General features: G+C 53.6%; 1 protein-coding gene across 1 annotated transcript; it reads right to left on the bottom strand.

Annotated features, from left to right (window-relative positions):
* Positions 1-602: 602 nt before the first annotated feature.
* Positions 603-16,685, bottom strand: LOC129652793 (ras association domain-containing protein 5-like). The gene is made up of 2 exons (XM_055581780.1): positions 16,188-16,685; positions 603-950 (listed from the first exon to the last, which is right to left on the bottom strand). Exons 1-2 carry the CDS (start codon positions 16,651-16,653, stop codon positions 937-939), a joined length of 480 nt encoding a protein of 159 aa, XP_055437755.1. The 5' UTR covers positions 16,654-16,685; the 3' UTR covers positions 603-936.
* Between the last annotated feature and the right edge of the window lie 8,129 nt (positions 16,686-24,814).

The raw sequence follows: 24,814 nt of genomic DNA, 5'->3' as shown, positions 1-24,814 counted from the left end.
GACACGACTGAGCGACTTCACTTTGACTTTTCACTTTCATGCACTGGAAAAGGAAATGGCAACCCACTCCAGTATTCTTGCCTGGAGAATCCCAGGGACTGGGGAGCCTGATGGGCTGCTGTCTATGGGGTCACACAGAGTCGGACACGACTGAAGTGACTTAGCAGCAGCAGCAGCCCTGTTTTATTGGACTTTTCATGCTGTGGTACTGGGGTCTTACGCACGAAAAGGATGATCAGGAGGAAACGCAGATGGAGAAGACAGAGGCAGGCGAGCTTGCAGGCCCTCAGTGCAACAGCACAGAGCATCTCTGAAAATGCCCCCTTGGCCAATCATTGCAGGAGGCCACAGACTTTGGTAAAACATACAAGTAAACGACACGAGGTGGGAAAGCCAAATGAACCTCATTTCTCACAAGTCTGTAGGAGGCTTGTCATCTGGACCGTCTGACATCACATCCAAAAACGGCCACTTTGAATTTGGGGTGTGGCCATGCAGAAGAAGTGCAAAGACACGGCACAATGGTTTTTTTTTTAACGACACCATTTTTGACCCGTGACAATTAAAGTACACACACCCATCAGGACACACACACTCCGAGAGACAGAGGTAAACCTTTTTATGACAAGCATGTCTGCTGTCTTTCTACATCTACCTAATTACTAGTCACTTTTCCACATGTGCACGCATGCGTCCATTCAACAAGTATTTACTGGGGGAGGGATTGGGGGCAGGAGGAGAAGGGGACGACAGAGGATGAGATGGCTGGATGGCATCACTGACTCGATGGGTGTGAGTCTGAGTGAACTCTTGGAGTTGCTGATGGACAGGGAGGCCTGGCGTGCTGCGATTCATGGGGTCGCAAACAGTCGGACACGACTGAGCAACTGATCTGATCTGATACCAAGGTTCAGTATTGTTCCAAAGGACAGCTGGTTATATCCAAAAACCTGTGTAAAAGGAAAAGTATATATATATATATATATATATACACACACACACACATACATATAAAGATATAAAAGGAGTATCAGTTCAGTCACTCAGTTGTGTCCGACTCTTTGCGACCCCATGAATTGCAGCATGCCAGGCCTCCCTGTCCATCACCATCTCCCAGAGTTCACTCAAACTCACGTCCATCGAGTCAAAGCAGTATATATATATATATATATATAAAACTTTGAATATATACACATATATTTTTAATACAGGTATTAATCCTGTTTTGATTGTCATCACAGGAAAAGATAAATCTTATTTCCAAAGCACTTAAAACAATTTTTTTTTAAAAAACACTGTAGACAGCAAAAGGAAAGAACAAAATAATGCAATTTATAGCAACATGGATGGATCTAGAGATTGTCATACTGAATGAAATAAGTCAGACAGAAACAGACAAATGTCATATGATATCACTTATAGGTAGAATCTAAAAAAAATGGTACAAATGAACCTATTTACAAAACAGAGAGTCACAGATGTAGAAAACAAACATGGTTACCAAGGAGGGAGCCAGGGGTGGGGCAAGAGGGATAAATCGGGAGACTGGGACTGATGTGTATAGACTATCATACGTAAGAGAGAATTGGGACTTCCCTGGTGGTCCAGTGGCTAAGGTTCCATGCTCCAAGCGCAGGGCACCCTGGGTTCGATCCCTGGGGGAGGAGCTGGATCCCTCATGCTGCAACTAAGACTCAGTAGAGCCAGATAAATAAATAAGTAAAATGTTTTAAAAAATACATAATTAATAAGGACCTACTGATTAGCACAGAGAACTCTTCTCAATACTCTGTAATGACCTATATGGGAAAAGAATTTAAAAAAGAGTGGAGTGGAAACACATATAACTGATTCGCTGTGCTTTACAGCAGAAACTAACACAATATTCTAAACCAACCGTACTCCAATAAAATTTTTTTATAAAAATACCACTGTGGATAGCTGGGTTTAAGGTGATTTAAGAAACGGCAAGAAGCCCACAAAAACTAAAGCCAGTGTGGAGCTGCCGATGCCGTCTCAGCTCTGGGCAGCTCAGAAGGGGCCTCTGCTTCCTCCAGGCATGTGTCACTCCACTCTGGGTGTAGGAGAGACAAAGCAGGTGGGGTCCCCCCTCCAGGGCTCAGGGTCCCCTGCCCCATCCCTGGGGCATGAGGAGGAGCCTGGGCAGCTGGGAGAGAGAGGGCATGGGCCCAGGAGCCAGGGGCAGAGGTAACAGGGAGGAGTTTGAGAGGTTTTTTGTTTTTTTGCTTTTGTTTTTAAAGCAGATACCACCTCTGAGAAGAGGCAAAAGGCCACCTCATCTCTTGCTAAGCTTGAGTATATTTTTGGTAGTGTTCCACAGACCCCAGAGATAAGGACAGCCAAAGAGCTTCGCGAGAAGCCATGCCTCGGCCTCAGCAGGCCACAGGGCAGGGGTTGAAGCTTCAACAGGTGTGCAGGTGTGAAAGTACGCGCAGGTGTCTGCATACAGGCATGCCTGATCCGAGTGCCGGGAGGTCATGGGAGGCCAGGAGCAGAGAGGTTTGCCCTCATGGGACAGCCAGCCCGCCGCAGCCAACTGGCGTTTCCACACCTGCCCTGATGTCATCTGATTTCAGAGTGCCAGTCACCAACCGAACAGCGACCAACTGGGTGAAGGAAGACTTTTGCAGGAGGAGAAAAGTAAAAAGATTATGTCTGAGGCCCTCTCTGCAGGAGACACACAATGCCTTCTTTATAGCTGTATCCCTGTAGCCAAGACCACCGGAGACTTCCGGAGAGAGCCAGATCTGCGTCCCTCTGAGCCCTGAGCACCCTTTTATAATGATCTATGACTTGCTCCTCGGCAACACACTTGCTCCACTTCTATAGATGCCGGGTGGGCTGATCCAGCCCCGTCTGTTAATTAAGTGGTATGATAAATTCAATGATCAGAATTTTTCCAGAGAAGGTGTTTAAGAGTTTCATGGCCCTCCTCTACTTTTGCCTGGGCAAATCTTCAAACCCTGTCTCTTTCATGGAGATGTGAGCGGCTCACCTTGACCCAGGTAGGAGGGAAGGGCAGCCTCTGTGCTGGAGGCTGGTACCGATGACCCAGGGTGAGTCACTGCTAAAAGTCTCTCTGGGGGCAGCTGCCGGTGAGGGACCTGCTGTGTGACCAGCATCATGTCAGCTGGTCTCTGCTCAGGTCGTTTAAGCCGTGTAACACCAGCCGGAGGTGGGGATTCTTGGCTCCATTTAATGCTGGGGAGAACTGAGGCTCACAGAGGTTAATCTGTACAAGGAAGGCTCTCCCGCTCGGCCTCCAAGGTCCAAACTCAACTGGGCCTGCCTCACGAATAGATCTAGAGGTTATCTTATTGTACTAATCAAAGTAAGTCAGAAAAAGACAGATGCCATATGATATCATTTATATGTGGAATCTAAAACATGACAGGAACTAATATACCTATGAAACAGAAACAGACATGCAAATACAGAGAACAGACTTGTTCCCAAGGGGGAGGAACGGTGTGGGAGGGAAGGACGGATGAGAGTTTGGGGCAAGCAGGTACAACTGTTATGCACAGGATGGATAAATAACAGGTCCTATGGTATAGCACAGGGAACTATCCTCACTCTCCGATAAACTGTAACGGAAAATAACATGTATATATATGTGTGTGCGTGTATAATTGAGTCACTTTGCTGTACTGCAGAAATTAAACACAACATTATAAATCAACTGTACTTCAATAAGCTTGAAACAAAGCTGGCCTGGCTCCAAGCCCCTTCCCTCAACGCTACGTTACAGGTCGCTCTCAGAGCTGCAGTCCGCCGCCCACAGCCTACCACCCTGCTGTCTCTGCGCGTCCTGCTCGCCCCTCCTCTTCCAGTCAATCTGCCCAAATGCTGACACAAGTCGAACGAGCCGTAGCTGCAGGGCCGTGTCTGCCCTGACCTCAATGCTTGCCACTCCAGGCCTGATTGATTCCATTAAATCTATACCTCTTTGGGCTGAAGAGCAAAGGAGCAAGGAAATGCTCTGTTGAACAATTCTTAAGGGCGGGTGGATGGGAAGAGGGTGGATAGAAGACATGACTGAACATTTAAATTGAGGGGCTCGGTCTTCAGCCATCCTCTCTATGAGGGTCACAGTGTGTGTTAGGCTATTGATGAGGATAGATTATTTAGGCTGGCTGGACAGTATTTGTCTCCAAATAGGGATTAAGATCTAGGGAATTAAAATTCTCACTTTTTAAGCCGTAAAACTGTAATCGGGAAAATCAGATTTTCCAGAGTTAAGGTCGTATGATCTTCTAAAAGCTTTCACACATTGAGCTCAGAGATGACCTTTCAGTTTAGTTCTGCCCCTAAGGCTCAGTGTTTCACCCACCCAGATGCCTACCTGGGCCTGAATGTGTGAGAGAACAGCATGGAGACAAAGGGGAAAGCTTATGGGTACCAAAGAGCCAGCTGTCAAAGAGAGGCCGCTAGAGGCCAGGAAGATGAGCAGAGCCCGTCAGGGAGGGGTTTCTGGCCTGACCGCGCGGCTCTGACCCTCAGCCAGGGGCCTGACTTCTGTGGGCCCTCTCATCTGTGAGACAGAATCACTGCTTTCCCACCCTCGCCATATAGAGGTCTATAGGGGACGGAATAAATGATATTTAAAACAAACAAATGAAAAACCCAGATAAACACAAATCCCTTGGATCTTTAGCAGAAGAATGCTGCAGAAATGCAAGACAGAGTAATCAGTCTGCTCCAGCAGGGAGAAGGCTGGACTGGAAGGCAGGAGTCCAGTCCCAGTCCTGGACCCGCCACCAGCTTGTTCTGCCCCTTGCCACCTTTGTTTGAAAAAAAAAAAAAAGGAGTTGATGACCTCCGATCCCGGGAAACTTTGGATTGCTAGTCTCTCCTCCTCATCTTCCACTTACCCACTCCGTCCCGTTTCCCTTCCCCAGCGAGGACTGCACTTACCCCGGTTCGTGCTGTGGGAGGAGGCTGCAGCCTAGTCACGGCAGGGCTGGGCTCCTGTCCAGCCGTGTTCTGCCCGGCAGCCCCCAGCCCCCGACAGGCACCCCCACTAACCGTGCAGGTGAGAAGGCTTGGCTACGTCATTTCACTGCCCCCGGGGGCCTGAGAAGGCCGACTCAGCAGCTTGGCAAGGTGTGATGCCCCTGGGAGCCACAGGATGCCCAGAAATGGAAAAGAGGGGTCACTCAAGATGCCCATCTGTATTCCATCCACTCAGGGACTGGATTGGGGTGACTGCTTGGCCCTCATGCTCAGGCAAGGAAAAGCTGCTAAAACCCACAGCCAACCTGGGCTTCTGAAGTCCCACCTAAACCTGGCGGGTCGGCAGCACCTGAGTGTTGGTTCCGGGGAGTCAGGAGGGACAAGGAGGGGTGCTGAGTTCAGCATGAAATACCAGGCGGCCAGGGGCTCCCTCATGGCCTGCCCCATGGAGAAGGCCACTAGTCTGGCCCCCCGACCCCCGAACACCCCCAGCTGGAGTGACCCAGACCTACCTCGAGCCAGCCGGGCATTGGGGCGGAGCCCAGGGAGGGCCTGGGGCTTTAGAGACCCCCAGTGGCCCTTGGGAAGCCTGCGGAAGAGGCGCTGAAGTCGCGAGGTGATGGTTCCAAAGCAGGCAGAGGCTGCTTCCTCCACCCGGCCCTCTGTCATCCCGCTGGGCTGAGGGGGGATCACTAGCTTCTCTCCAGGCCTGGCGTCGGGCACAGTGTGATGAAGCGGAGAGCCGCTGGCCCAGGAGGACTCCAGGCCTTGTGCGAGCCAGGCTTTGCTGCAATCAGCCCAGCCTCCCTGTTCCTCTAAAGGCAGGCCAGGGCACTGGGGACCCAGGGGCAGCACCAGCCCAGCCGGACGGATGCCTTCTTCCCAGCTCAGGTCCCATCCCCTCCACCTCCCCCCAGCGGAAAACTTTCTATTCCTGGGGCTTTTAGCTTGATAAGATAAACATGCCCCCAAACAGGCTGCAGAAAGGGCCCGCCCTGGGCCTCGCTTCTCAGGAGTGCCTGGGAGTCTGAGAAATCAACATCTCCAAAGTTTCAGGAGATGACAGGAGTGATCAGTTACCTCACGCAGGTGCCCAGCCCAGGAACTCGTTAATGGATCTCTTTGGGGATGTCGGATTAATAATGCTTTACCAGCTGCACAGGTTCCTAAGGGACAACCAGCTAATTCACATCCTCCCAGGCCCAGCCTGGTGTGGGGGAAGAGCTCTCAGCCACCAGGGCCCCTAGGAAGCGGTGTTGCCTTAAGAGGGTCAGACCACTTATCTGAGAGCAAATACCCCAGCAGAGAAGAGGCGACAGAAGTCGGAGGGAGAAAGAGAACAGAGTCTCCCATAAAGAGGCAGAGGCTTCCCAGGCGGTGCTAGTGGTAAAGAACCTGTCTGCCAATGCAGGAGAGCTAAGAGACTCGGGTTCGACCCCTGGGTGGGGAAGGCCCCCTGGAGAAGGAAACGGCAACCCACTCCAATATCCTTGCCTGGAGAATCCCGTGGACAGAGGGGCCTGGAGGGCTACAGTCCATGGGGCTGCAGAGTCGGACATGACTGAGCAACTGAGTAGGCGCACACACACGCGTGGAGAGGCAGAGCTGTTGTTCTCTTGCCCTAACACGGGGTTCACAGGGTGTCCCCTCAACATGACCCACAGAAGCACCCAAGTCCTGGGGGAAAGTCCCCAGACAGGCTGTCACCTGGGCGAGGTGGGCGATTAGCGGTGGCAGAACCTTCTAGGAAGATCAGGGAGAGGGATCCTGCTTCCGCACTGCCCAGAGACTCCAGAACTCACCCACCGGCCACTGACAGGGCCCCGCTTCACATGGAGGGGGGCACTGTCCTCCAACCAGAGGAGAGCGACCCCAGAGGACCAAGGAAGCTGCATTTACACCTCTGCGGGCTGAGTCCAGAAAGGGGACATTCATGAGTTCAGCTGGGAGTCCTGTGGGCCCTCGTGCAGCCTCCAACCTGCTTCCACCCCTTTATGCTGTGGTTCTTCCCCAGGCCACAGAGAACACGAGTGGCATTGTATCCCAGAGGCAAGGTCCTCCGGCCACTGAGAGCAGAAAATGGTAGAATAAACCTAAACAGCGCATGACCTTCCAAATCGCCCCCCTGACCACCTGCCCCCTCACAGGAGCTCTGGCCAGGAGGACCCAGCTGGACCACCCCTCCCTGCTGAGGCCCTTGGCACTTGGTGTAGGAACAATAAAACACACAGTTTATAAGTCACGTATTTAAAAAAAAAAAAAAAGTCACGTATTTAATACAGAGATGTCCCCAAAGGCCCCCTTCCGCAGGCTGGGACACTGGTTCTTTCTCCCTAATGCTTCCTCGTGGGGGACTGCTAATGGTCTTTTTTGTGATCCTCTAGTTTACCCAGCAGCTTCCCTGGTGGCTCAGTGGTGAAGAATCCACCTGCCAGTGCAGGAGACCTGGGTTCGATCCCTGGGTCGGGAAGATCCCCTGGAGAAGGGAATAGCTGCCCACTCCAGTATTCTTGCTGATGGACAGAGGAACCTGGTGGGCTATATATAGTCCATGGGATTGCAAAAGAGTCAGACACAATAGCGACTAAACAACAAGTTTACCCAGCTCTGCATAGACAAGACTCACAGGTTGAGTCCAGGTCTTGAGATGATACCAGCTCACCATGCGAGGTCCAGAGCCCAGGTTCCTGGCCGCACTGGGACATAAGATCTTCACAAGGACCCAGGCTTTCCCGCCTGGCTAAGGACAGACAAGGGTGGCATTCCCATTCTCATGCTCAGAGAAGAGGACACACACATGCGGGGGAATTTTAAATCGTGAGTCATGTGTCATGGGGGAAAATCCCTCCTGAATGCCCCACTTGGGCTTGAGGAGGCACTGATCTCACTTCCCCTCTTCCTCATCACAGAGATGTTGTGTGGACAGGTTAAGTCATTGGGGAAGCCAGCAGGAAAGAACTGGCTGAGAAGCCAGACAGGGCTTTGGAAGGTTCTAGAATCCTTACTCCTGATCTTTTGAAAACTTGGATAGGTTTTCTACTGTAGGAATATTTTAGGAGGAGCACAATGACCTCTTGCTGCCCCAACATCTAAGCACTGACCCTCTGACCATGCTGAAGAGTCCAGCCAAGGCCAACATAATTTGAAGAAACACCTTTAACCATCCTACGTGCTGGGGTTGCAATAAATTCTCACTGTGATATACCCTGTGTATAAAAAGGTCCTTCCAGATTGCTTTAAAAAACTTTCATCACTAGAAGAGACACTTACATTTACATTATGCTCAATCTCTTTTTTCTAAAAACTCTCAAGTTACAGCTGGAGTCTTTTGTTCCATTTGAATAATAAGGCATCTCTGAGTTTTCTTTGGATTTTTAATACTTTCCTCAGTTGCAGAAAGGACATAATTGTTTCAACAGAAACCACAAAGCCTCCAGCTTCCATTTAACTTAGATGGAAAAAACAGCTTCCTCCAAGTCAGCAAGGAAAGTAAGTGATGACACCCAAATATGAACCTGACCTGGAGACACACTCTCAGAGTTGGAGTGGGGAGCGGGGGGCTTTTTGCTGTCCCCAACTCAGCCACACCATTGCCAGGGACAGGGAGGAGGCCCACGATACAAACCTCAGTTTATTTTCCAGTCCCAATCCAACTCTTCTTCCCATCGTTGCCCCCTCTGAGACACAACCTAATTTCTCTTTGCTCCTGTGTCATGAACTCTGACCCTGGGTCACAGCAAGGAGGATCTTTTCTGTTCCAGGAAAAGTCTTTAACCTGCATTTCCACGTCCACCCCCCTACACACACCTAATACCAGTGGGGTGGGGGTGGGGACAGACACATTTCTTCCTTTTATCTTGAGATTGAAGAAAAACTTCACCTTTTGTTTTAGGACCTCATGATTTACACATGCTGAAAATCTATTTAGAAACCAAAGCCTGAGAACAGGCTGAAGGGCCGCCAGCTCTCAACTGTCCAGGACCCGACAGATCCTCTAGCTTGGACAGGGCTTACCCACCCCTTGGCTCACCCCTCTCTGTTTCTGTATCTCTTTTTATGGACATTTCAGCATTTGTTGGCAGGTGAATGAGGAAGCTCCACTAACTGGCGCGTTCAGTGACATTAGCTCACAGGGCAAAACGCTGCCTGTGCTGGGTTCTGGTGCTAACCCTCTGGGTCATCAGAGAAGCCGTTGACTCTATGGATGTTGGGTCTCCTGGTCTGTGAGATGACCATGATCCAACCAGCCCTGCCTGCCTCTCAAGGGTGCTGCTGGGCCCAGCAGAGCCAGTAGGCAAGAAAACACTTTAGATCCAGCCAAGGCATCTCTGAGATAAAACTGGTCTCTGCTCCCATAGTTCCTTGGCCATTCTCAGTACTTTCTTCTTTCACGTGAGTATCTCCATCTTTGTAGACTCACAGAATACCAATTTGCATCTTCAGCAAATATGACGCTTCTTTCCCAGATCTGGCATCCAGGAGAATCAAAACATAAAAAGATAAAGAAAAAATAAAACCAAAATGGGCAAAGAACATCACTCTTCTTTCAGGCCTGACTTTTGCGGACCTGTGGTTTGATTTATGAAAGGTACACAGAAGCCAAATTTTCATGTTCTAGCAGCCCTAAGCCAGCAGCCACTGCAGACGTCTGAGTAAGATCTGCTCCGCCCTGGAAATGTTTGTTCAAGAAGCAGGGAGGGGGAGCAGAAGGTGGCTTGTAGGCCCTTCGCTGAACAGCAAATACGACCCAGCCTCGCTGTGGTCACAGGCGAGAGACATACCGGCTACCTGCCTGCCTGCCCGCCCAGCGACACATGGGAACTGCTTGAACTTTTCAACACCACCTTCTTCCCAACCCTCGACACAACATCGGCTTGTGCCCCCTGCACCCCGCCGATGCCCTGGATGAGGCCAGGAGAATGGGGTGAGCCGGAAAACCCTGAAGAACATCGGGGGGCGCTACAGCACTCAGGGCTCACAGGACAGAGCGCTCTCCGCCAGGAGGTTGGGCACGGGGCTGCCGTGCCAGGACAGACCTGCTGCTCTCCCCCCTTCCTCTCCAAACAAGGCAAACGAGAGCCCAGCATCACAGCTTCCCTGTGGGTACATCTCTCAAGAATGCTCTCCACACCAGGAGCCACAGGCAGGCTCCAACAGGCCCTGCGTGAACCTGCCGGCCACGGTGGCCAACACCCCAGAGCGGAGGGCTCCCAGACTCCGCCAGACTCTGCCCACATCGGCAGGGTGCGGGGGCCCTTCAGGAACACCCAGGATCACCTCCTGAGTCCAGGTCAAGACGGTGCTGACCTTGGGGGAGCTCTCCTGTGAGTCCTCCCCGGCACCAATTGTACTCCACTTCTACCAGGGGACTGAGCCTGCCGTCATCACCTCATCCCCCGAAAGCCGGCCCAGCACCCCTCCCAGCCCTGAGATCCAGCCCGGAACATGCACGGAGAAGCTGCCAAAACTCTTGGAGAAAAACCAAAAGTGACTAAAGGCATAGCCATCTCCAGGGTCAGGGCCGGCCTTGCCAGCATCAGCTGCCCGCAGCACTTCCCGACCCAGCCAGGGGAGAGCGACCAGGCCCCGAGGGCGGTGGGGGTGGCGGGGCGGGGTGAGGCCCTCTGAGAGGCAGGAAGCCTCCCCCATGGGCTCGGCAGGACCACAGGGCGGATACTGATGGAAGCCGGCGAAGGGGAGGGATGTCCCCTCTGCATGCTCTGCACACCCACAAATACCTGCCCAAGGGTACTCACCATGTCATCAGAGGACGGCAACCAGGAAGGGCCTCTTATGAGGCCAGCTTCCTCAGCAGCCTCCACAGCGCCTCAGCAGGCGGGGCCAGAGCAGAACGCAGCTCTTTCCCCGGGGAGACTGCGGGCTGAGGAGTGGGGATCGGGAGCGCCCCGCGGGAGAGCCCTGGGGAGGCAGGGGCTGGGATTCCCCCATGGGCAGCAGCCAGAGGTCCCCTAGATGCTGGGTGTGGACCAAAGGCAGGAAATTGTGTGACAGCCTGAGCTGGTGCAGGCCACCTTCAAGGCAGGTCGGGTTTGCTCCGCATGAGGCTCTAAGCTCCCCTGCCCCTGCCAGATGGACGGGCGCCTCCTTCTCTCCATCTGAGACCCCAGCAGAAGCCTCCCTGCATCCTGACCTCGTGAATCTGCTCTGGGATGAATGTGGAAGCAGCAGGCAAAGGCTGTAGGCTCCTCAGAGAAAAGGCACTGTGGACCCGTGAAGAATTCCTCCAGCGTGTATCATTCTTAGAGCCGCGCCGGGCCTGCCCTGAGTGTCTACCACTCTCTGAGCCCCTGGGTCCTGCCTCCAGGGACTGCAGCCAGCTTCCCGGGGCTACAGGGACCCCTCAGCAGCTAGGCAGAGCTGGGGGCTCTCTTTCCCCTGCCCTACAAGGCCTATCTGCCAGGCTTGGCGCCCGCTGAATTCACTGGTAAACTCGGGGAGAAGAGAGAGGATCCCGGATCAAGCCCACATAGCTGAGGGGAGATGTCAATTCACTTCCCCCCAATAACTCTGCAGGATCAGCCAGAGAACACACACGTTCATTACCAAGTCTAATTAGGCTGGCAGACAAGTGGCATTAATCATTTTTGACTGTACCTGGGATTCAAGCCCCTCTTACTCCATAATCAGAAAATTTTATGCTCTGATGGATAAGGGGAAAAAATTAAACCCACATTTAATCCTTTCACTTTCATTTTGTGAAAATACAGGAAGCAGGGAGGAGAAACAGAGAGCAGCAGCTTGGGGGCCTCAAATGGCCTCTCTCAAGGCGTCCAGGTCCTTCCTCTGCCCTCCCATGTCCCCCAGCCCTCCACCAGGACTCTCCCCAAGGAAAAACCCCAATCAGAGCCAGAAGCAGAGGAGGGAAGGGAGGTGGGGGATTCCACTATCTTTAACAACAAAACGTCCATTTCAGGGCTTAATTTTCCTAACCTCCAAGGCCAAGTGTGGGCCTGAATTAATGAAAATACTTTAAGCCACAAACTTCAGTGTGACCAGGTGTCCTGGACAAATAAAACACTTTCCAAGTGCCCCAGTTTCCTGGGCCTGCTACAGAGAGACTCAATGTCCGTGTCCCAGTAACCTCTTCTGCAAAGAACCCAAGAGAGGGGCTGGGTCTGTGGGACTCTGTGGCTGTCACATGGGGGTCCACTCTGTGCAGAGAGGTAGGTTAAGCCCGACCACTGATGCTGTGATGAGACAGAGCCAGCAAGGCTCGACAAGGGGCTCTCACCCAGGAGGTCCCTGTTCCCATGCCAGCAGACGACAAACACCTCGCACTCCCACCATAAAACAGGTCTCCCACAGGAGAGGGAGGTCAGGATGGTGAGCTCCAGGGCCCCCCTTAACCCTGTAACCCCTACCACATAACCCTTTACAGCTCTGAACACACCCCTCCAGGGAGGACCCGCTCCACTAGTCACGCGCACAGCATGTCCAAGTATCCCTCTCTCAGTGTTGAGTTGGACTTAGCTTTTCCCATTTTCCAGACCACTTCCTATTCCAAGATGGCTAATGCATCCACCAAACGAGATAAAAGGTTAACTCCGAGTTCCTTCTGTAGAAGAAAGGGTCTACAACCTGCAAGGGACATTCCCTGAGAATAAAGGCAGTCCGTGAGAGTTCCAAGGGTTATGTGCTATTGACCATTCCCTTTTGGAATGCTGGAAACGGATTCTCACCACAGCCACTGTCCCCCCACCCCCAGACACACACACACACAACTTCATATAATCTACCTCTCTCTCCCCCTCCCAGTCCCCACCAGATTTCCTTCTCTATCTAATAAACACGAGTTCTTTAATCCTAGAAATGAATATCAACTTTGAACGTCTCCTGTTGGCAAATCCAGCATTAACCAGAGCTCCGTTACAGTCCTTGAAGTAGGGATAAGCTTGAGATAGAGGAATTTTCACTGAAAAGGCAGTGGGGAGACAGTTTTCTAAAAGCTTCCCTTATTAAAAGCCCATTTTGCCAACACAGCTCCCACCCAGTGTCAACCTCCTGCTGAGACAGATGTCATTTACACACCCGCTGTCCCTCCGCGTGTTTCCAAGAGCTGGGAGATTTAATAGTAAAAACAGACGACTGCCTTTATCAGGCACGAGACTGTGCTCTGTGCTGGGGACAAGTGGTGCAAATGCAAGGTGCCAGGGTCCCGATGACCTCGAGGCTACCAACACGCCGTGAGGATGCCCACAGCAGGCAGGAGTGGCCCTGCCCCACCTGTGCTGCGCGGGACACCCTCTTCCCGCCTCAGCTCAGCAACCGAGCAGAGTTGGAAAACGGCTCTCACTGTTCGGAAAGGTGATCCTAAGAAGTGTTGGGAGCCCAGGCAAATTGTTACAGCTGCTGGATGGGAGGGGATAATAATAACATTCATACTGCCCTAAACGTTTGTTTACGTTGCCTTCTACCAGGCACTGTTCTAAGCCCTTTCCATATATTAATTCATTTAATTCTCACATGAACATAATTGAGAAGGTAATGCTATCATCTCAATTTTTTAAAACACAGAAGAGGAACACAGAGGTACCCAGGGTCACACAGAGACTAATTGGCAGAATCAGGATTCAAACCTAGGTCCTCTGGTTCCAGGCTGTTCTCTTAGGCACTGCAGAGTACTGCCTTTCAAAAGTCATGTTTCTGACCCTTGCTTTTTAAAACAAAGATAAAACAAACCCACCCCACCATGGAATTGGAACTTCAGTTGAAAGACAGATGATTGGTGAGTTTGGCCTGCCAGCCATCAGAACATTTCTCAACTGTTTCCATCAAGCTACAAGTCCACAATCAGTTAAATATTAATAATGACAAACAGAGGCTCCTCTCTGTAGCCCCTTGATTCCAACTCTGCTCCCTCTCCGGTGTTCAGACATCCCTGGTTGGTACTAACCCACCTAGCTGAGGGCTACCAAGTCACACAGAAATATCAGGGGACACGACTATTCACCTGGGGCTTCCTTTTCACAAGAAACTGTCTAATGTGAAAGTATGAAAGTGAGAGTCACTCAGTTGTGTCCCATTCTTTGAGACCCCATGGAATTCTCCAGGCCAGAATACTGGAGTGGGTAGCCTTTCCCTTCTCCAGGGGATCTTTCCAACCCAGAGATCGAACCCAGGTCTACCGCATTGCAGGCAGATTCTTTACCAGCTGAGCCACAAGGGAAGCTCTGCATAAATTCATTTAATCATGGAGTATCATGCATATACACAAATAAACACACAGACACCATTACCGACAACAACCCCGCCAGTCGTAAAACTATATGCCAAATGTTCAACAATTGATACAGTCCTCCAGTGTCTTTTTCACTCTTGCTTTTAAACTTTTCTCAGTTTTTGCCACGCTGCAAGGCATGCAATATATTAAGTTTCCCAATGAGGGATCAAACCCTGCAATGGAAGCATGGAGTCCTAACCACTAGACCAACTGAAGGCCTCAATGTCCTAATACAAACTAGAATTCCAACGAAGCAGCTTTCCTGGGATTCCAGCACATTAAAACCCATTACAAAGAGGATACTGCCTCTCTATGCTACTGTTGGGAGGCAGTAAAGTACCCCAGGGCCCTTGAGAGGGCAAAAGCTGCAAACACATCTGTGGGAAAGTTGCATTTGATTCTACTGAAGGTCAGGGCAATTTGCCAAGTGACAGCAGCCCTCCACCCACATCACACATTTCTGTATCTATCGCCCTTTCCTTATTAATTAGCACCTGAACTGAGTTCTGATGGTGGAGGGAGCAGGACCCACCCCCACCTCCCACACTCCTCTTCCACTCAATCCTGGCTTCGAGTCTGAGCTCTGCTGCCCTGAAGCCAGCTGCAGTGGGAAGCACACTACACAGCCTTGGCTGGGGACTGCAGAGAGGCAAGGTCAGGCTTTCCTGATGGGGGTGTAGCAGTTGCTGCTGCACGTGCTGCAGCTGGAGGGAGATGGGGGCGCTGTCATGTGGGAAGAAGCTTGGCTGAAAGATGAGACCCCAAGCCATTTCCAGAGATGCTTTCTAGAGGTTGTACCATCGTCTGCACTTTGTGCTTCAGATATTTAAACTATCTACATAAACACATAGGCACATGGGTGTGGGTATCGTCTGCCAAACATGGCAACAGCAATTATGGGGTGGGGAACAGGAAAAGAAGAAATCTATTTTTCTAGATAAATCTAATAGGGAAAAAAAAATCTATTTTTCTAGATAAGTCTAATAGGAATATCTATTTTTCTAGATAAATCTAATAGGAAAAGAAGAAAAGAAACATCACTGAAGAAATATACACACCTAACTGCTGGAAGAGAAAAATAACAAACCCCCAAGAAGACCGCAAATGTGCTCAGAAAATCTATACAGTGGATGTCCAGTGTTTTATAGTCAGGCTCTGAGAAGATTCTGGCTCAGAGGAGGAGGCTGGAGGGACCTGAGAGCTCTGGGGAGGGTGAGACAGGGCAGGTAGTTGGGTAATTCTCAAGCCTGATGCCTGGTGCAGTAGCCAGTAGGAGGAAGAGGAGGAAGCAGGGCCCAGCCAAACATCAGAGCAGAGGGCAAAGGTCCGAGGGGCCAGAGGTGGAAGGCGGGAGAGGGCAGGGATCCAGGGTCACTTCACACTCTTCTCAAGCCTCATGGCCTCTGTCCATCCAAAGCCCAACCAGGTCTCTTCCCTGTCCCCACAGGTCATCCTGGAGGAAGGGTGTACCATAGGCAGGCAGGCAGACAAAGTCATCAGCCATTACCCTAATAAGCAGGGGCCAAACGGTCATCTCAAGAATAGCCTCACAGCCCACTCTCAAGAAGCTACAAAAAAGCAAGAGAGGGCACTGGAGACCCAGGGGAATGATCTGGTAGCATCAGGCATCAACCCCAGCCTGTGTGTGTGTGTGTGTGTGTGTGTGTGTGTGTGTGTGTGTGTGCGCGCGCGCGCGTACTGGCTGTATCTGGAGAGGGGCGAGGCGCGCACCTGTCAGAGGAAGAGTGCGGTGCTTGTTAAATACCGCACAAGCATACCTAAGGGCACTAAGGAGGAGAGTGTGTCCAGGGGCTACCTGCCTCGGTGAAAATCCTGGTCTCCCCTGAAGCCGGAGGGGACAGCGCCCCCTCTCGGCTCGCCCCAGCTGGCTCGCTCGCAGCCGCTCGCCAGCGGACTGCGGTCTTCCCGCGCCCCCCAGCCCCGCCCGGCCCCCGACCCTCACACTTACTAGCGCAGCGCAGTGCCCGCCGCCACACCTCTCGCCCGCACAGGTCGCACCAGCCGCGGCCGCCCCGCAGCGCCAGTTCCACGAAGCAGTGGCCCTCGCCTCGCTCCGCCGGGACGCGGGGATCCTGCGGCTGCTCGAAGATGCTGCGCACGTCGCGGGGCCGGGGCGCTCCAGGCCGCCGCCGCAGTCTCTGCTGCAGACCAGGCCGGAGAGGGCGAGTGGGTCGGGAGGCCCGGGGCTGGGGCTCCGGGTCCCCCCTGGCGGCTCTCCGGGCACTGCGTCTCTCGTGCGCCCCGGGCGCAGTGGAGAGCGGCGCGGGGGCGCAGCGGCGCGAGGAGTGGCCCGGGGGCGGCGGCGGCGGCTGCAGCGGCTCGGGGCCGCTCAGGCTCTGCAGATAGCGCGGCGGTTCTGGCTCCAAGAGCAGCCGGTACGGGCGCTGCCCGATGGCCGGGGACGCCATGGCCATGCCGGGTGGCTCTCCGCGCTGGCGCGCCTCCCGAGTCCTCCTCGAGAGCGGGGCGGCCCCAGACCGGCGCGCCTTTAAAGGGACCGCAGCCTGCGGGGCGGGGCGGGGGCGGGGAGACCTCGGAGAGGCAGGAAGGACGACCCGAGGGAACCACCGACCGCCCGACGGGCAGGGGCGGCAGTGGGGGACGCCTGGGCGAGTGTGGATTTCGGGGTGTCTTCAGGTAGCCGGGGCAGCTGAAGGGTTGCACGTGTAAAGCTTTTTTACAGGACAACTCGGAAGAGGCATTCTGTGGGAGCCTCCTGCCTTCAGCTCTACCTCCTCTCCTCTCCCATCCTTCACCCCCAACCCCAGATTTCCACCCTCCAACCTCAGGTTCCCACGCCCCCAATCCACACCCCAACCCGCCCCGAGGAGGGAGCAGGCCGGAGGGAAGGGCTTAGAAACGGAGAATGGGGGTCCAGCGAGACGTCCACCGGCTCAGAGTCGGCCCGCTGGCCTCTCGGTTTTCACGCCCACCGGAGGGATGCATCCCCCGGCCCTTCCCCTCCGGCGCTCGCCGCAGTCCGCCGCCCCCGCGCGCGCCGAGCCGGGCGCAGGCAGGGGATGCCCGGCTCCGGCTCTCGGGCCCGCCGCGGCTCCGAGTCCCGTGACGGCCGGGAACGCTTCCGATGCTGATGGCAGCGTGCTGTCCGCGCGCCGCGTTCGCCCTGGTTGGATTTCCCCTTTCGCAGCAGCCCTGGCCTGTAGGTGAATCCTTTCCCGGAAGACTGGAGTTCTGGTGATCCTAGGTCCGTGCGAACACTCCGGCCCCTCATAGGTTGGGAGAGCTTTCCTTTCTAAGTCAAATCTGCCTCTCCCCATAGCTGTTCTAGTAATTACTGTGGAAATACCACCACCACTCCCGCCCGCAAAAGCCCTGCTTTGCACCTGGTGTAGACAGCCCGCCTGTGGGACTCAGAGAGAGATTCCTTTCTATCAGTCCGAGGACAGGCTTCACAACCTCCTCCTCCTCTGGATTTTAATGCTCTGCTGTCCTCGCCTTGAAAGCCTTAACAGTTTTTGAACAAAAGGCTAGCATTGTCTTTTAGCCCTGGGTCGCACCAAGTAGGTAAGCAGCCCTGCCCATCTCTCCTGGGTGGGGAACCGGGCCTGCTGGGGCTCCGAACCTGTGTCCCGTCACAGACCTGCTGTGTGACCCCGGGTCCTCTCTAACCTCTATAGTTTCCTTAGCTGGAAACTGAACTGGGAGTGAACAGACACGTGACGCTTTCCTCATCCTCTCTGGTTCCATCACTCTGACTCTGTGGTCACTGCCTGTCCTCTTGAAAGGTGCGGTTCAGTTTGGTTGATTTAGTAGAGGTCACCAGCGAATCAACTTGAGAAACACATGGTCTAAATTCTTCTAGACCTGAGTTGCTCCCTCCCCTTCCCAGGCCAGAGATGGGTCTCCCCCTAGTGTCTTCTAGGGGAATCTTCACTTTAGCTTTTGGATTTCCCCTTGGAGGTTCGTTTTTAGGTGATTCCTAAAATTTCAACAGTCAAGAGGCCAGGGAAAGCCCAGCTTGCTTTGGCCCACGGCTTTTCCCTCATGGTGGTGGCAGCCATGGGTCCTTTGATCCCTGGGTGTCACCAAAGGTTCTCACCTCATGAGGCCGCTTCTGAGTGTGTGGCAAGAATGTGGCCAAGAGCACAGAGCTATGAAGCAGAAGGTGTGAGATGGGGGCCTGTGAGCCACAGCCACCCCGCTCTACTCCCCTCCTGCCCCTCTCCTCTCCCCTGTCTGAACCTCGCTTTCTCTACATCACTGGTTTTCAAATGCTGCCATGCATCACCATCACCTGGAGGGCTTGTTGAATTACAGATTACCGAGCTCCACCCCCTGAGTTTCTGAGTCAGTTTGGGCCTGGGGTTTGGGATTTTGTCTATTTTTTTCTTTTCCATTATGGTTTATCACAGGAGATTGACTGTAGTTCCCTGTGCTGCGCAGTAGAACCTTGTTGCTTACCCATCCTGTGTGTACCAGTTTGAGATTTTGCATTTTAAACAAGTTCCCAGGCCGTGTTGATGCTGCTGGTCTATTGCTTTAGATCGAAGGTGGCAAGAAGAAAATAGGATTCTCTGCTCTTTGCCCCGCAGAGCAGGTGAAGTTCAGTGGGAAGCGACTGAGAAAAACACAGTGGGGGCTAATTCTGCAATGTTTTCTGGCAGATGTTGACCCAGAAAAGACCAATTTGCCTCTGTGGGCTTTTTTCCCCATCTCTCTCACTTCTTCTGCAAGCAGTTCTCCAGAGGCCGTTGCAGAAGCCTATACGTTTGCTCGAATCCACCCTGTATTATCCACCTCTGGCCACAGGCATGAGACTTGTTTGAAGATCACTTCCTCCAACTTTGGGAGAGCAGAGGGCTGGGAGAGGCCCAGGGTGTGGGCCAAGCTCAAGCTCTGCTGATAGTCTGATGTGGCAAGGAGAAGGGACCTGGTGGAGAGTGCGTCACCAAGGAGCCAGTTTTGAAATGCCATTTGTGAAATTGCCAACAATGGCCATTTCTGTCCTTCATCACCCTTCCCTCAGCATGCGTTTGGGCAACCCAGCCCAGATTCCTGGGATGGAGAGGCTCACGGGATGAGTGTCTCCTCTGGTCCTGGGAAACTGAGGACTCTCTGGAATACTCAGGCATAAACCCCTTTGCCCAGGTTCCTGAGCTGGGCAGAAACGTGCTCTCGTTTAGTTGTCCTGCCTTAGCTCTGATCTGGAGGAGTGCAGGGAGACAGCGCTCCAGCAGGGCCAGAGCCCGGCATGTGGCTTCAGGGACGGAAGGGAGATAAAAGTGAAGATAACATAATTCCATGTGACCAACTCCAAAAGTGTATCAAGTTTATCTCCCAGTTCATCTCCCTGAGCTAGAGACTGAGGTCAGGCGAGGCTGCTGCCTCTCCTGAACCGCCAGCAGGAGGCTCTCTGCCGGGAACTTGCCTCTTCTGATGTCATCTTTCCCAGCCCAGTCTCCTTCTTCCCCAGAAGAGCATCCTCTCCCATCACACACACACACACACACACACATACACACACGCACACACGCAGCCCATTTTCCTTCATCAGGAAAGTACTAAGTAAACTCCAAGCTCATGGTAGGGTCAGGACCTGGGGTAATGTCTGATGCTTGAACTTCGGAACTGCTCGGGTTGGTCTTCGGTCATGCCAACCACAAGGGCAAGACCACAGCATCTGCTGAGATACCTCTGCTGAGAGTTTTCTCCCCTTGTTAGCAGATCCTCTTGGCTCGGAGCCACTGACTTTTTTCTGCTTGTGACTCACTCCCAGAAGAGTGGGTGTGCTGTTTTTCCCTTTGACCAAAGGGAAGGATGCTGACAGTGAGTTTGAGTGTGTGAGGTCACTTCAGAGGTGGTCTCTTGGTTCCCCCAGTGGGTTTCAAGGTTATCTCCTAACACCCCGACCCCACCCACCAGGGAGCTTCCTAGGAGGAAGGAAAAGAGGAGGAGAGAATGTGGCCTGACTTTCTGAAGGGGAAGTTTCTGGGTTTGTCTGGCTTGGAGGCATTCGAAGTCGCCTGAAACCCCCAAAGGGACTTAGGGACCTCCCAGTGATTGTGGCAGTACAGCTGTCTGCTTGGGGTCACTGGACCTGTCAGGACAGGTCAGGCTACGCGGCAGTAAACAACCCGCCACGCCCCAGTGCCTTGCACCCAGAGACTGCTTTCTCACTCACATCACATGCCCCCTTGCCTGTTGGTGGGGATACTCTGTTCCTCAGAGTCAGGGATCCAGGCTGATGGAGGCGTCATGTAGCATGTTGCCCAGCAGCAAACCAGAGGGACGCAGAGATCCCCGAGGCTCCGACAGCAGCACGCAAAAGCTCCAGCTACTTCTGCTCGCTCCTCGTCGGCTAGAATTAGTTCTAGAGCCCACCCTCCACAAGGAGGGCAGGAAGTGCATTCCTTCCTTGTGCTCAGGCTGGCAAAAGAGCTGGAAGGACTTGGTCAACAGTGCAAATGAGCCCTCCCTGCCGTCCTTAAGAGCACAGAGCAATTACTCATTTAACAAGGGATCACCTAATATCCGCTGTATCTCAGGTGCTGTTTTAGGCATTAAAGATGCAACAGTGAAATGGCCATGTTCCTAAAGCTAATAGAAGTTTAGGCGGAGAGTCAGCTACTAGACACCTCAACCCGAGTGTAACAGAGCCTCAGGTCATGCGCAGTTGATGGCAAACAAAGCCCAGTGAGGGACAGAGAGCAGCGGGGGCTGTCGGATTGGACTGGAGGCAAGAAGCACCTCTCTGAGGGGCAGATGTTTAAACACAGCCTTGAGTGGGGCCAGCCCTTTGTCTATCTGAGCAAGGAAGGTCCAGGCTGAAGGAGCGGCAGGCTTCCCCTAACCCTCCCAGACTTTGTGAGCATGAGTTTCTTCCAAATGTGGATTGCAGACCCTTCCCTGCAGAGATCAGTTCCCTAAGTCTGGACATTGGCTTGTATCTTATGTGAGTTTGGTGAATATGACTCAGAGACCACATTCAGTAGATGTCTGAGGAAAAGCGCTGTTACCTTGAGAAACTGCTGGAGGATGCCTCTTCCTCACGGCTTCCTTCCCCTCCCGGCTGCTTCTGCACACAGAGCTCAGCCTCCTCAGAGAGTGGGGAGCACCTTTCATTGCTAGACTGTGAGCAGGAGCCGTGACAACACATTGTTGGGGAATTAAAGTGTTTGTGACGGTCCTTTGTAAAGTGCAGTGCGTTATACATATTTACGCTAGAAACATGCATTGAATACCTGCTCTATGGCAAGCACCCTTGGCTTGAATGACCTCTTCACAGCAACTCTGTGAAGTGGCTGGCATGCCTACTTTACAGATGAGAGAACTGAGGGTCAGAGAAGGCATGTGACTGGCCCCCAAAGGTGTCACAGGTTGGATTGAGATCTCTGATTTTGCCTTGGCACTGCCCAGCTGGTGTGGTACAAATGGCAGCGTTTAAAACCTCTGATCTCAGTTTGTAGGTGCTGTTTGAAGAAAATCTTTCCCCATTTTTCTCTCTCTGTTGCAATCTTGTTCAACTTGCAAAGTCTAGTCCAGATAGCAGGCCCTCCGCAGGGTCTTCCCAGAGTCCCCCAGCCCTAACTCATCATTTCTCCTGCAGCCACGTCATCCTAACATGGGTCACAATTAGGTTTGCACATTCTTGCCTCCCTCACTTGTCAGTCTTTCTGCCACTGTGCAGGGCAAAGAGGAGGTGCTCGTTAAATGTTTAGAGAAATGAACTCAGCTGTAGGCTCCCAACCTGTACCTAAGAGAGAGTTTATTTCTTAGTATCCCTTCAAGCCATTGCCCCTGCACCCAGGGAGGGGAAGATGAAGGAACTGTCTGGTCTAGGGAGACCAGAAGGCCCCCCAGGACCTGTGGGAGCCAGGAGAAAGTTGCTGGTCACGGGGTGGATTCTCTGCCTTCATGTGCTAGTAACTGACCAGGGGTTGGGGCTCAGGGCACCACCGCCCTTCTCAAGGGCTTGGGCTTTGTGTGTAACACCAGTGCTCCTGGGGGATCCTCTAGGTCCTTGACACTGCCTGGTGACCAGAGGGGCAAACTGGGCTGGCAGTGTGAGCAGGAACACGAGGGCTCCTGGGGCGGCATCACTGTGTGGGATGCGAGGCGGTGGGGCTGGCTTTCCAGCAGCGTGGGGGCGCCTCCTCCATCTGTGCCTCAGTCACGGAACTCTCCCGTCCCCAGCCGCTCTGCCAGGCTCACGATAAGGCTGGTTTCCGTGTGGATGTTTCTTCTCTCCGTGTTGGAAAAAACTCAGATATTCCAGGCCCATTTGTCAGCAGCTTTTGCCCTCAGCCAGGGGGGTGGGGTGCCGAGTCACAGCCACTGATGTTCCAGGACTAAGCCATCGCCGTGGCCAGGGCAGGGGCAGAGGGGCCTGGGCCGCTTCCCACTGGAAGCGTGTGTGCGTGTGAGCACACGCACACACACACGCCTGTCCCTCCTCTGGTTCCTCTCATTTCTGCCCCCTCTCCCCTCTGTCTCTCCCTCTCCACCCCTCTCGCTCTCCTTCCTCCCCATCCTTCCCTCCTTCCCTCTCCATCCTTCCCTCCTTCCCTCACTCCCACTCTTCTTCTTCCTCCTCTCTCGGCCTCACGAAGGCTCCAGGGGAAGGACGGGACTGCGTCAAGTGCCCGCAGTGATTCTGAGCTTCCAAGAATACACTCAAGCTACTTCAGGTCACGCTGGCTCCTTCCTCACCACCTCCCATTGGGGTTGCTGGATTACAGAGGTTTTTTTTTTTTTTGCGTGTGCATGTGTGAGATGAAGCAAAAAGCAGCCAGGAATCCCATGCTTTGCAAAATCACTGAAGCAGTGTGGGAGTGAGCCCCACACGACCGGCTGTGGGAATCCTCCGGGGCTGTCCCTGCTGCAGGGAGGTGGCCTCAGAGAGCACGTGCTGGCCCAGGAGGAGGGAGGCCACACCGCTGTCCCTGAGACTGGCCTCGCCAGCCTCAGCCAGCAGGTTGTGGGCTGGGGCCTGGTCTGGTGTCCACTGCTGCCCACGGGCCCATACTGGGCGTCCATACAGCCTCTACTTGAGGCTGCAAACTGCCTCGGTGTCCTTGAACTTTAGAGCTTGTGGGAGAATCTCTGGGGAAATGTCCACAAGGCAGGCTCCAGGGCCACACCCTTACAGGTGGGAATCAGGAGGTGGGGAGGGTCCCAGAATCTGGGTTTTGAACCAGAATGCCTGTCTGTACAGAGGAAACTGCACAGATTCTGAGAGTTGCAAAAATTATCGCCCTGAGGCCCCAGGGCTCAGAAGGAGGCACCAGGGCCCCGGCCCATCTCTGCTGCTTCCTTCCAGGTGCCCCTTGAACCGAGTGGCCTGTTTTAACAGCATGTTCACCATCAATCCGAATGCTATGGGGCCTCTTCCCCAAGGTTTGTGATGAACCTGAGCCACTGATGGGCCAATCGGAGACAAGGGCTCCGGTTTTCTCACCCAGCCTGCGTGGTGGCCTCAGCCACGGGAGGTGGAGCTGGAAGGGTGTGCAGAGACCCCAGGGAGTGTTTCAGACCCCTTGTGGAAACACAGAATCTGTCCCTACCCACAGCTTTGAAAGATGCTGTCTCCATCTTACAAATGAGGACCATAGGCATGGAGTTTCAGTCCATCCTCCACACAGGCACAAGTGTCTTTAAAATACCAGTTGGGCTTGACCTAAAAAAACCTGTTTCCACGGCTCCCCGAGGTGAAGCCCGCGTTCCCTCATGTGGGCAAGGTGCAGCTTCTGGGTCTGGCTCCACCCGGTGCTCAACGCCCACTCCCCGCTTCAGCGTGCTCTGTAGCAACACTCATACCTGCCGTTCCTCCCACGCTGAGGTGGGTGTCGGTCCCCCTGCCAGGGATGCCTCCCATGCCTTCTCTGCCGGGCAACCCTGCTCACCTGCCAAGACCCCACTCTGGAGCCGCCTGCTCCCCGAGTCCTTTCCTGACCCCTGCCCTCTGGCGGTGGTGACACAGGCCGCCCCCTGAGCTGTGCCTTCCTGTCTGCCCGCTCCCGTGGTGCTGAAGGGCCCTTCCCCATCAGGGTGAGCTCCCCAAGGGCGGGCACAGCACCCAAGTCGCCATGTAGCCCTGGCTCCCCTCCCAGGGCCTGGCACCCAGCAGGTGACCAATTGACATCTCAGCAGCTGAATAGGCACTGCATTTGAAGTGTTGTGTTAGGAATCACCAGAGAGAAGAGGTCATCAGACACCTGGTAGGGGGCGGGGTGTCTTACCAGGTTCTGGAAGAACTGGACAAGGTCATGGGCCTGGGTCCAGTTCCGTGCTCCCCGCGGAGAGGGCATCAGAAACCTTGCTGGGCTGGGGGCTGTGGGCACCCATGTCAGGGGCTCTGCAGCATAGAATCACACTGAAGCTTTTGCAGGTTCCCTGCTGGCCTTTGCTCATGAGCTCATAGAGCCTGGATAGTATCATTCCCCCAAATCTGCACTTGGCTTTCAGGGATCCCGTGGCTCCACCCAGCATACAGGGTCTTAGAAGCAGGCACAGCTGCCAGGGAAAATCTGCCATGGGACGTACCCGGCAGGGCTGCTGAGGAGCCAGGAGTGTCGGCCTGCACTTCCCGTGGGCGGGGTGGACCAGAGGGGGCCT

The sequence above is a fragment of the Bubalus kerabau genome, chromosome 5, assembly GCF_029407905.1.
Source record: "Bubalus kerabau isolate K-KA32 ecotype Philippines breed swamp buffalo chromosome 5, PCC_UOA_SB_1v2, whole genome shotgun sequence".
Taxonomy (NCBI): domain Eukaryota; kingdom Metazoa; phylum Chordata; class Mammalia; order Artiodactyla; family Bovidae; genus Bubalus; species Bubalus kerabau.
Note: the sequence above shows the minus strand (reverse complement) of the source record. Positions and strands in the feature narration are given on the sequence as shown.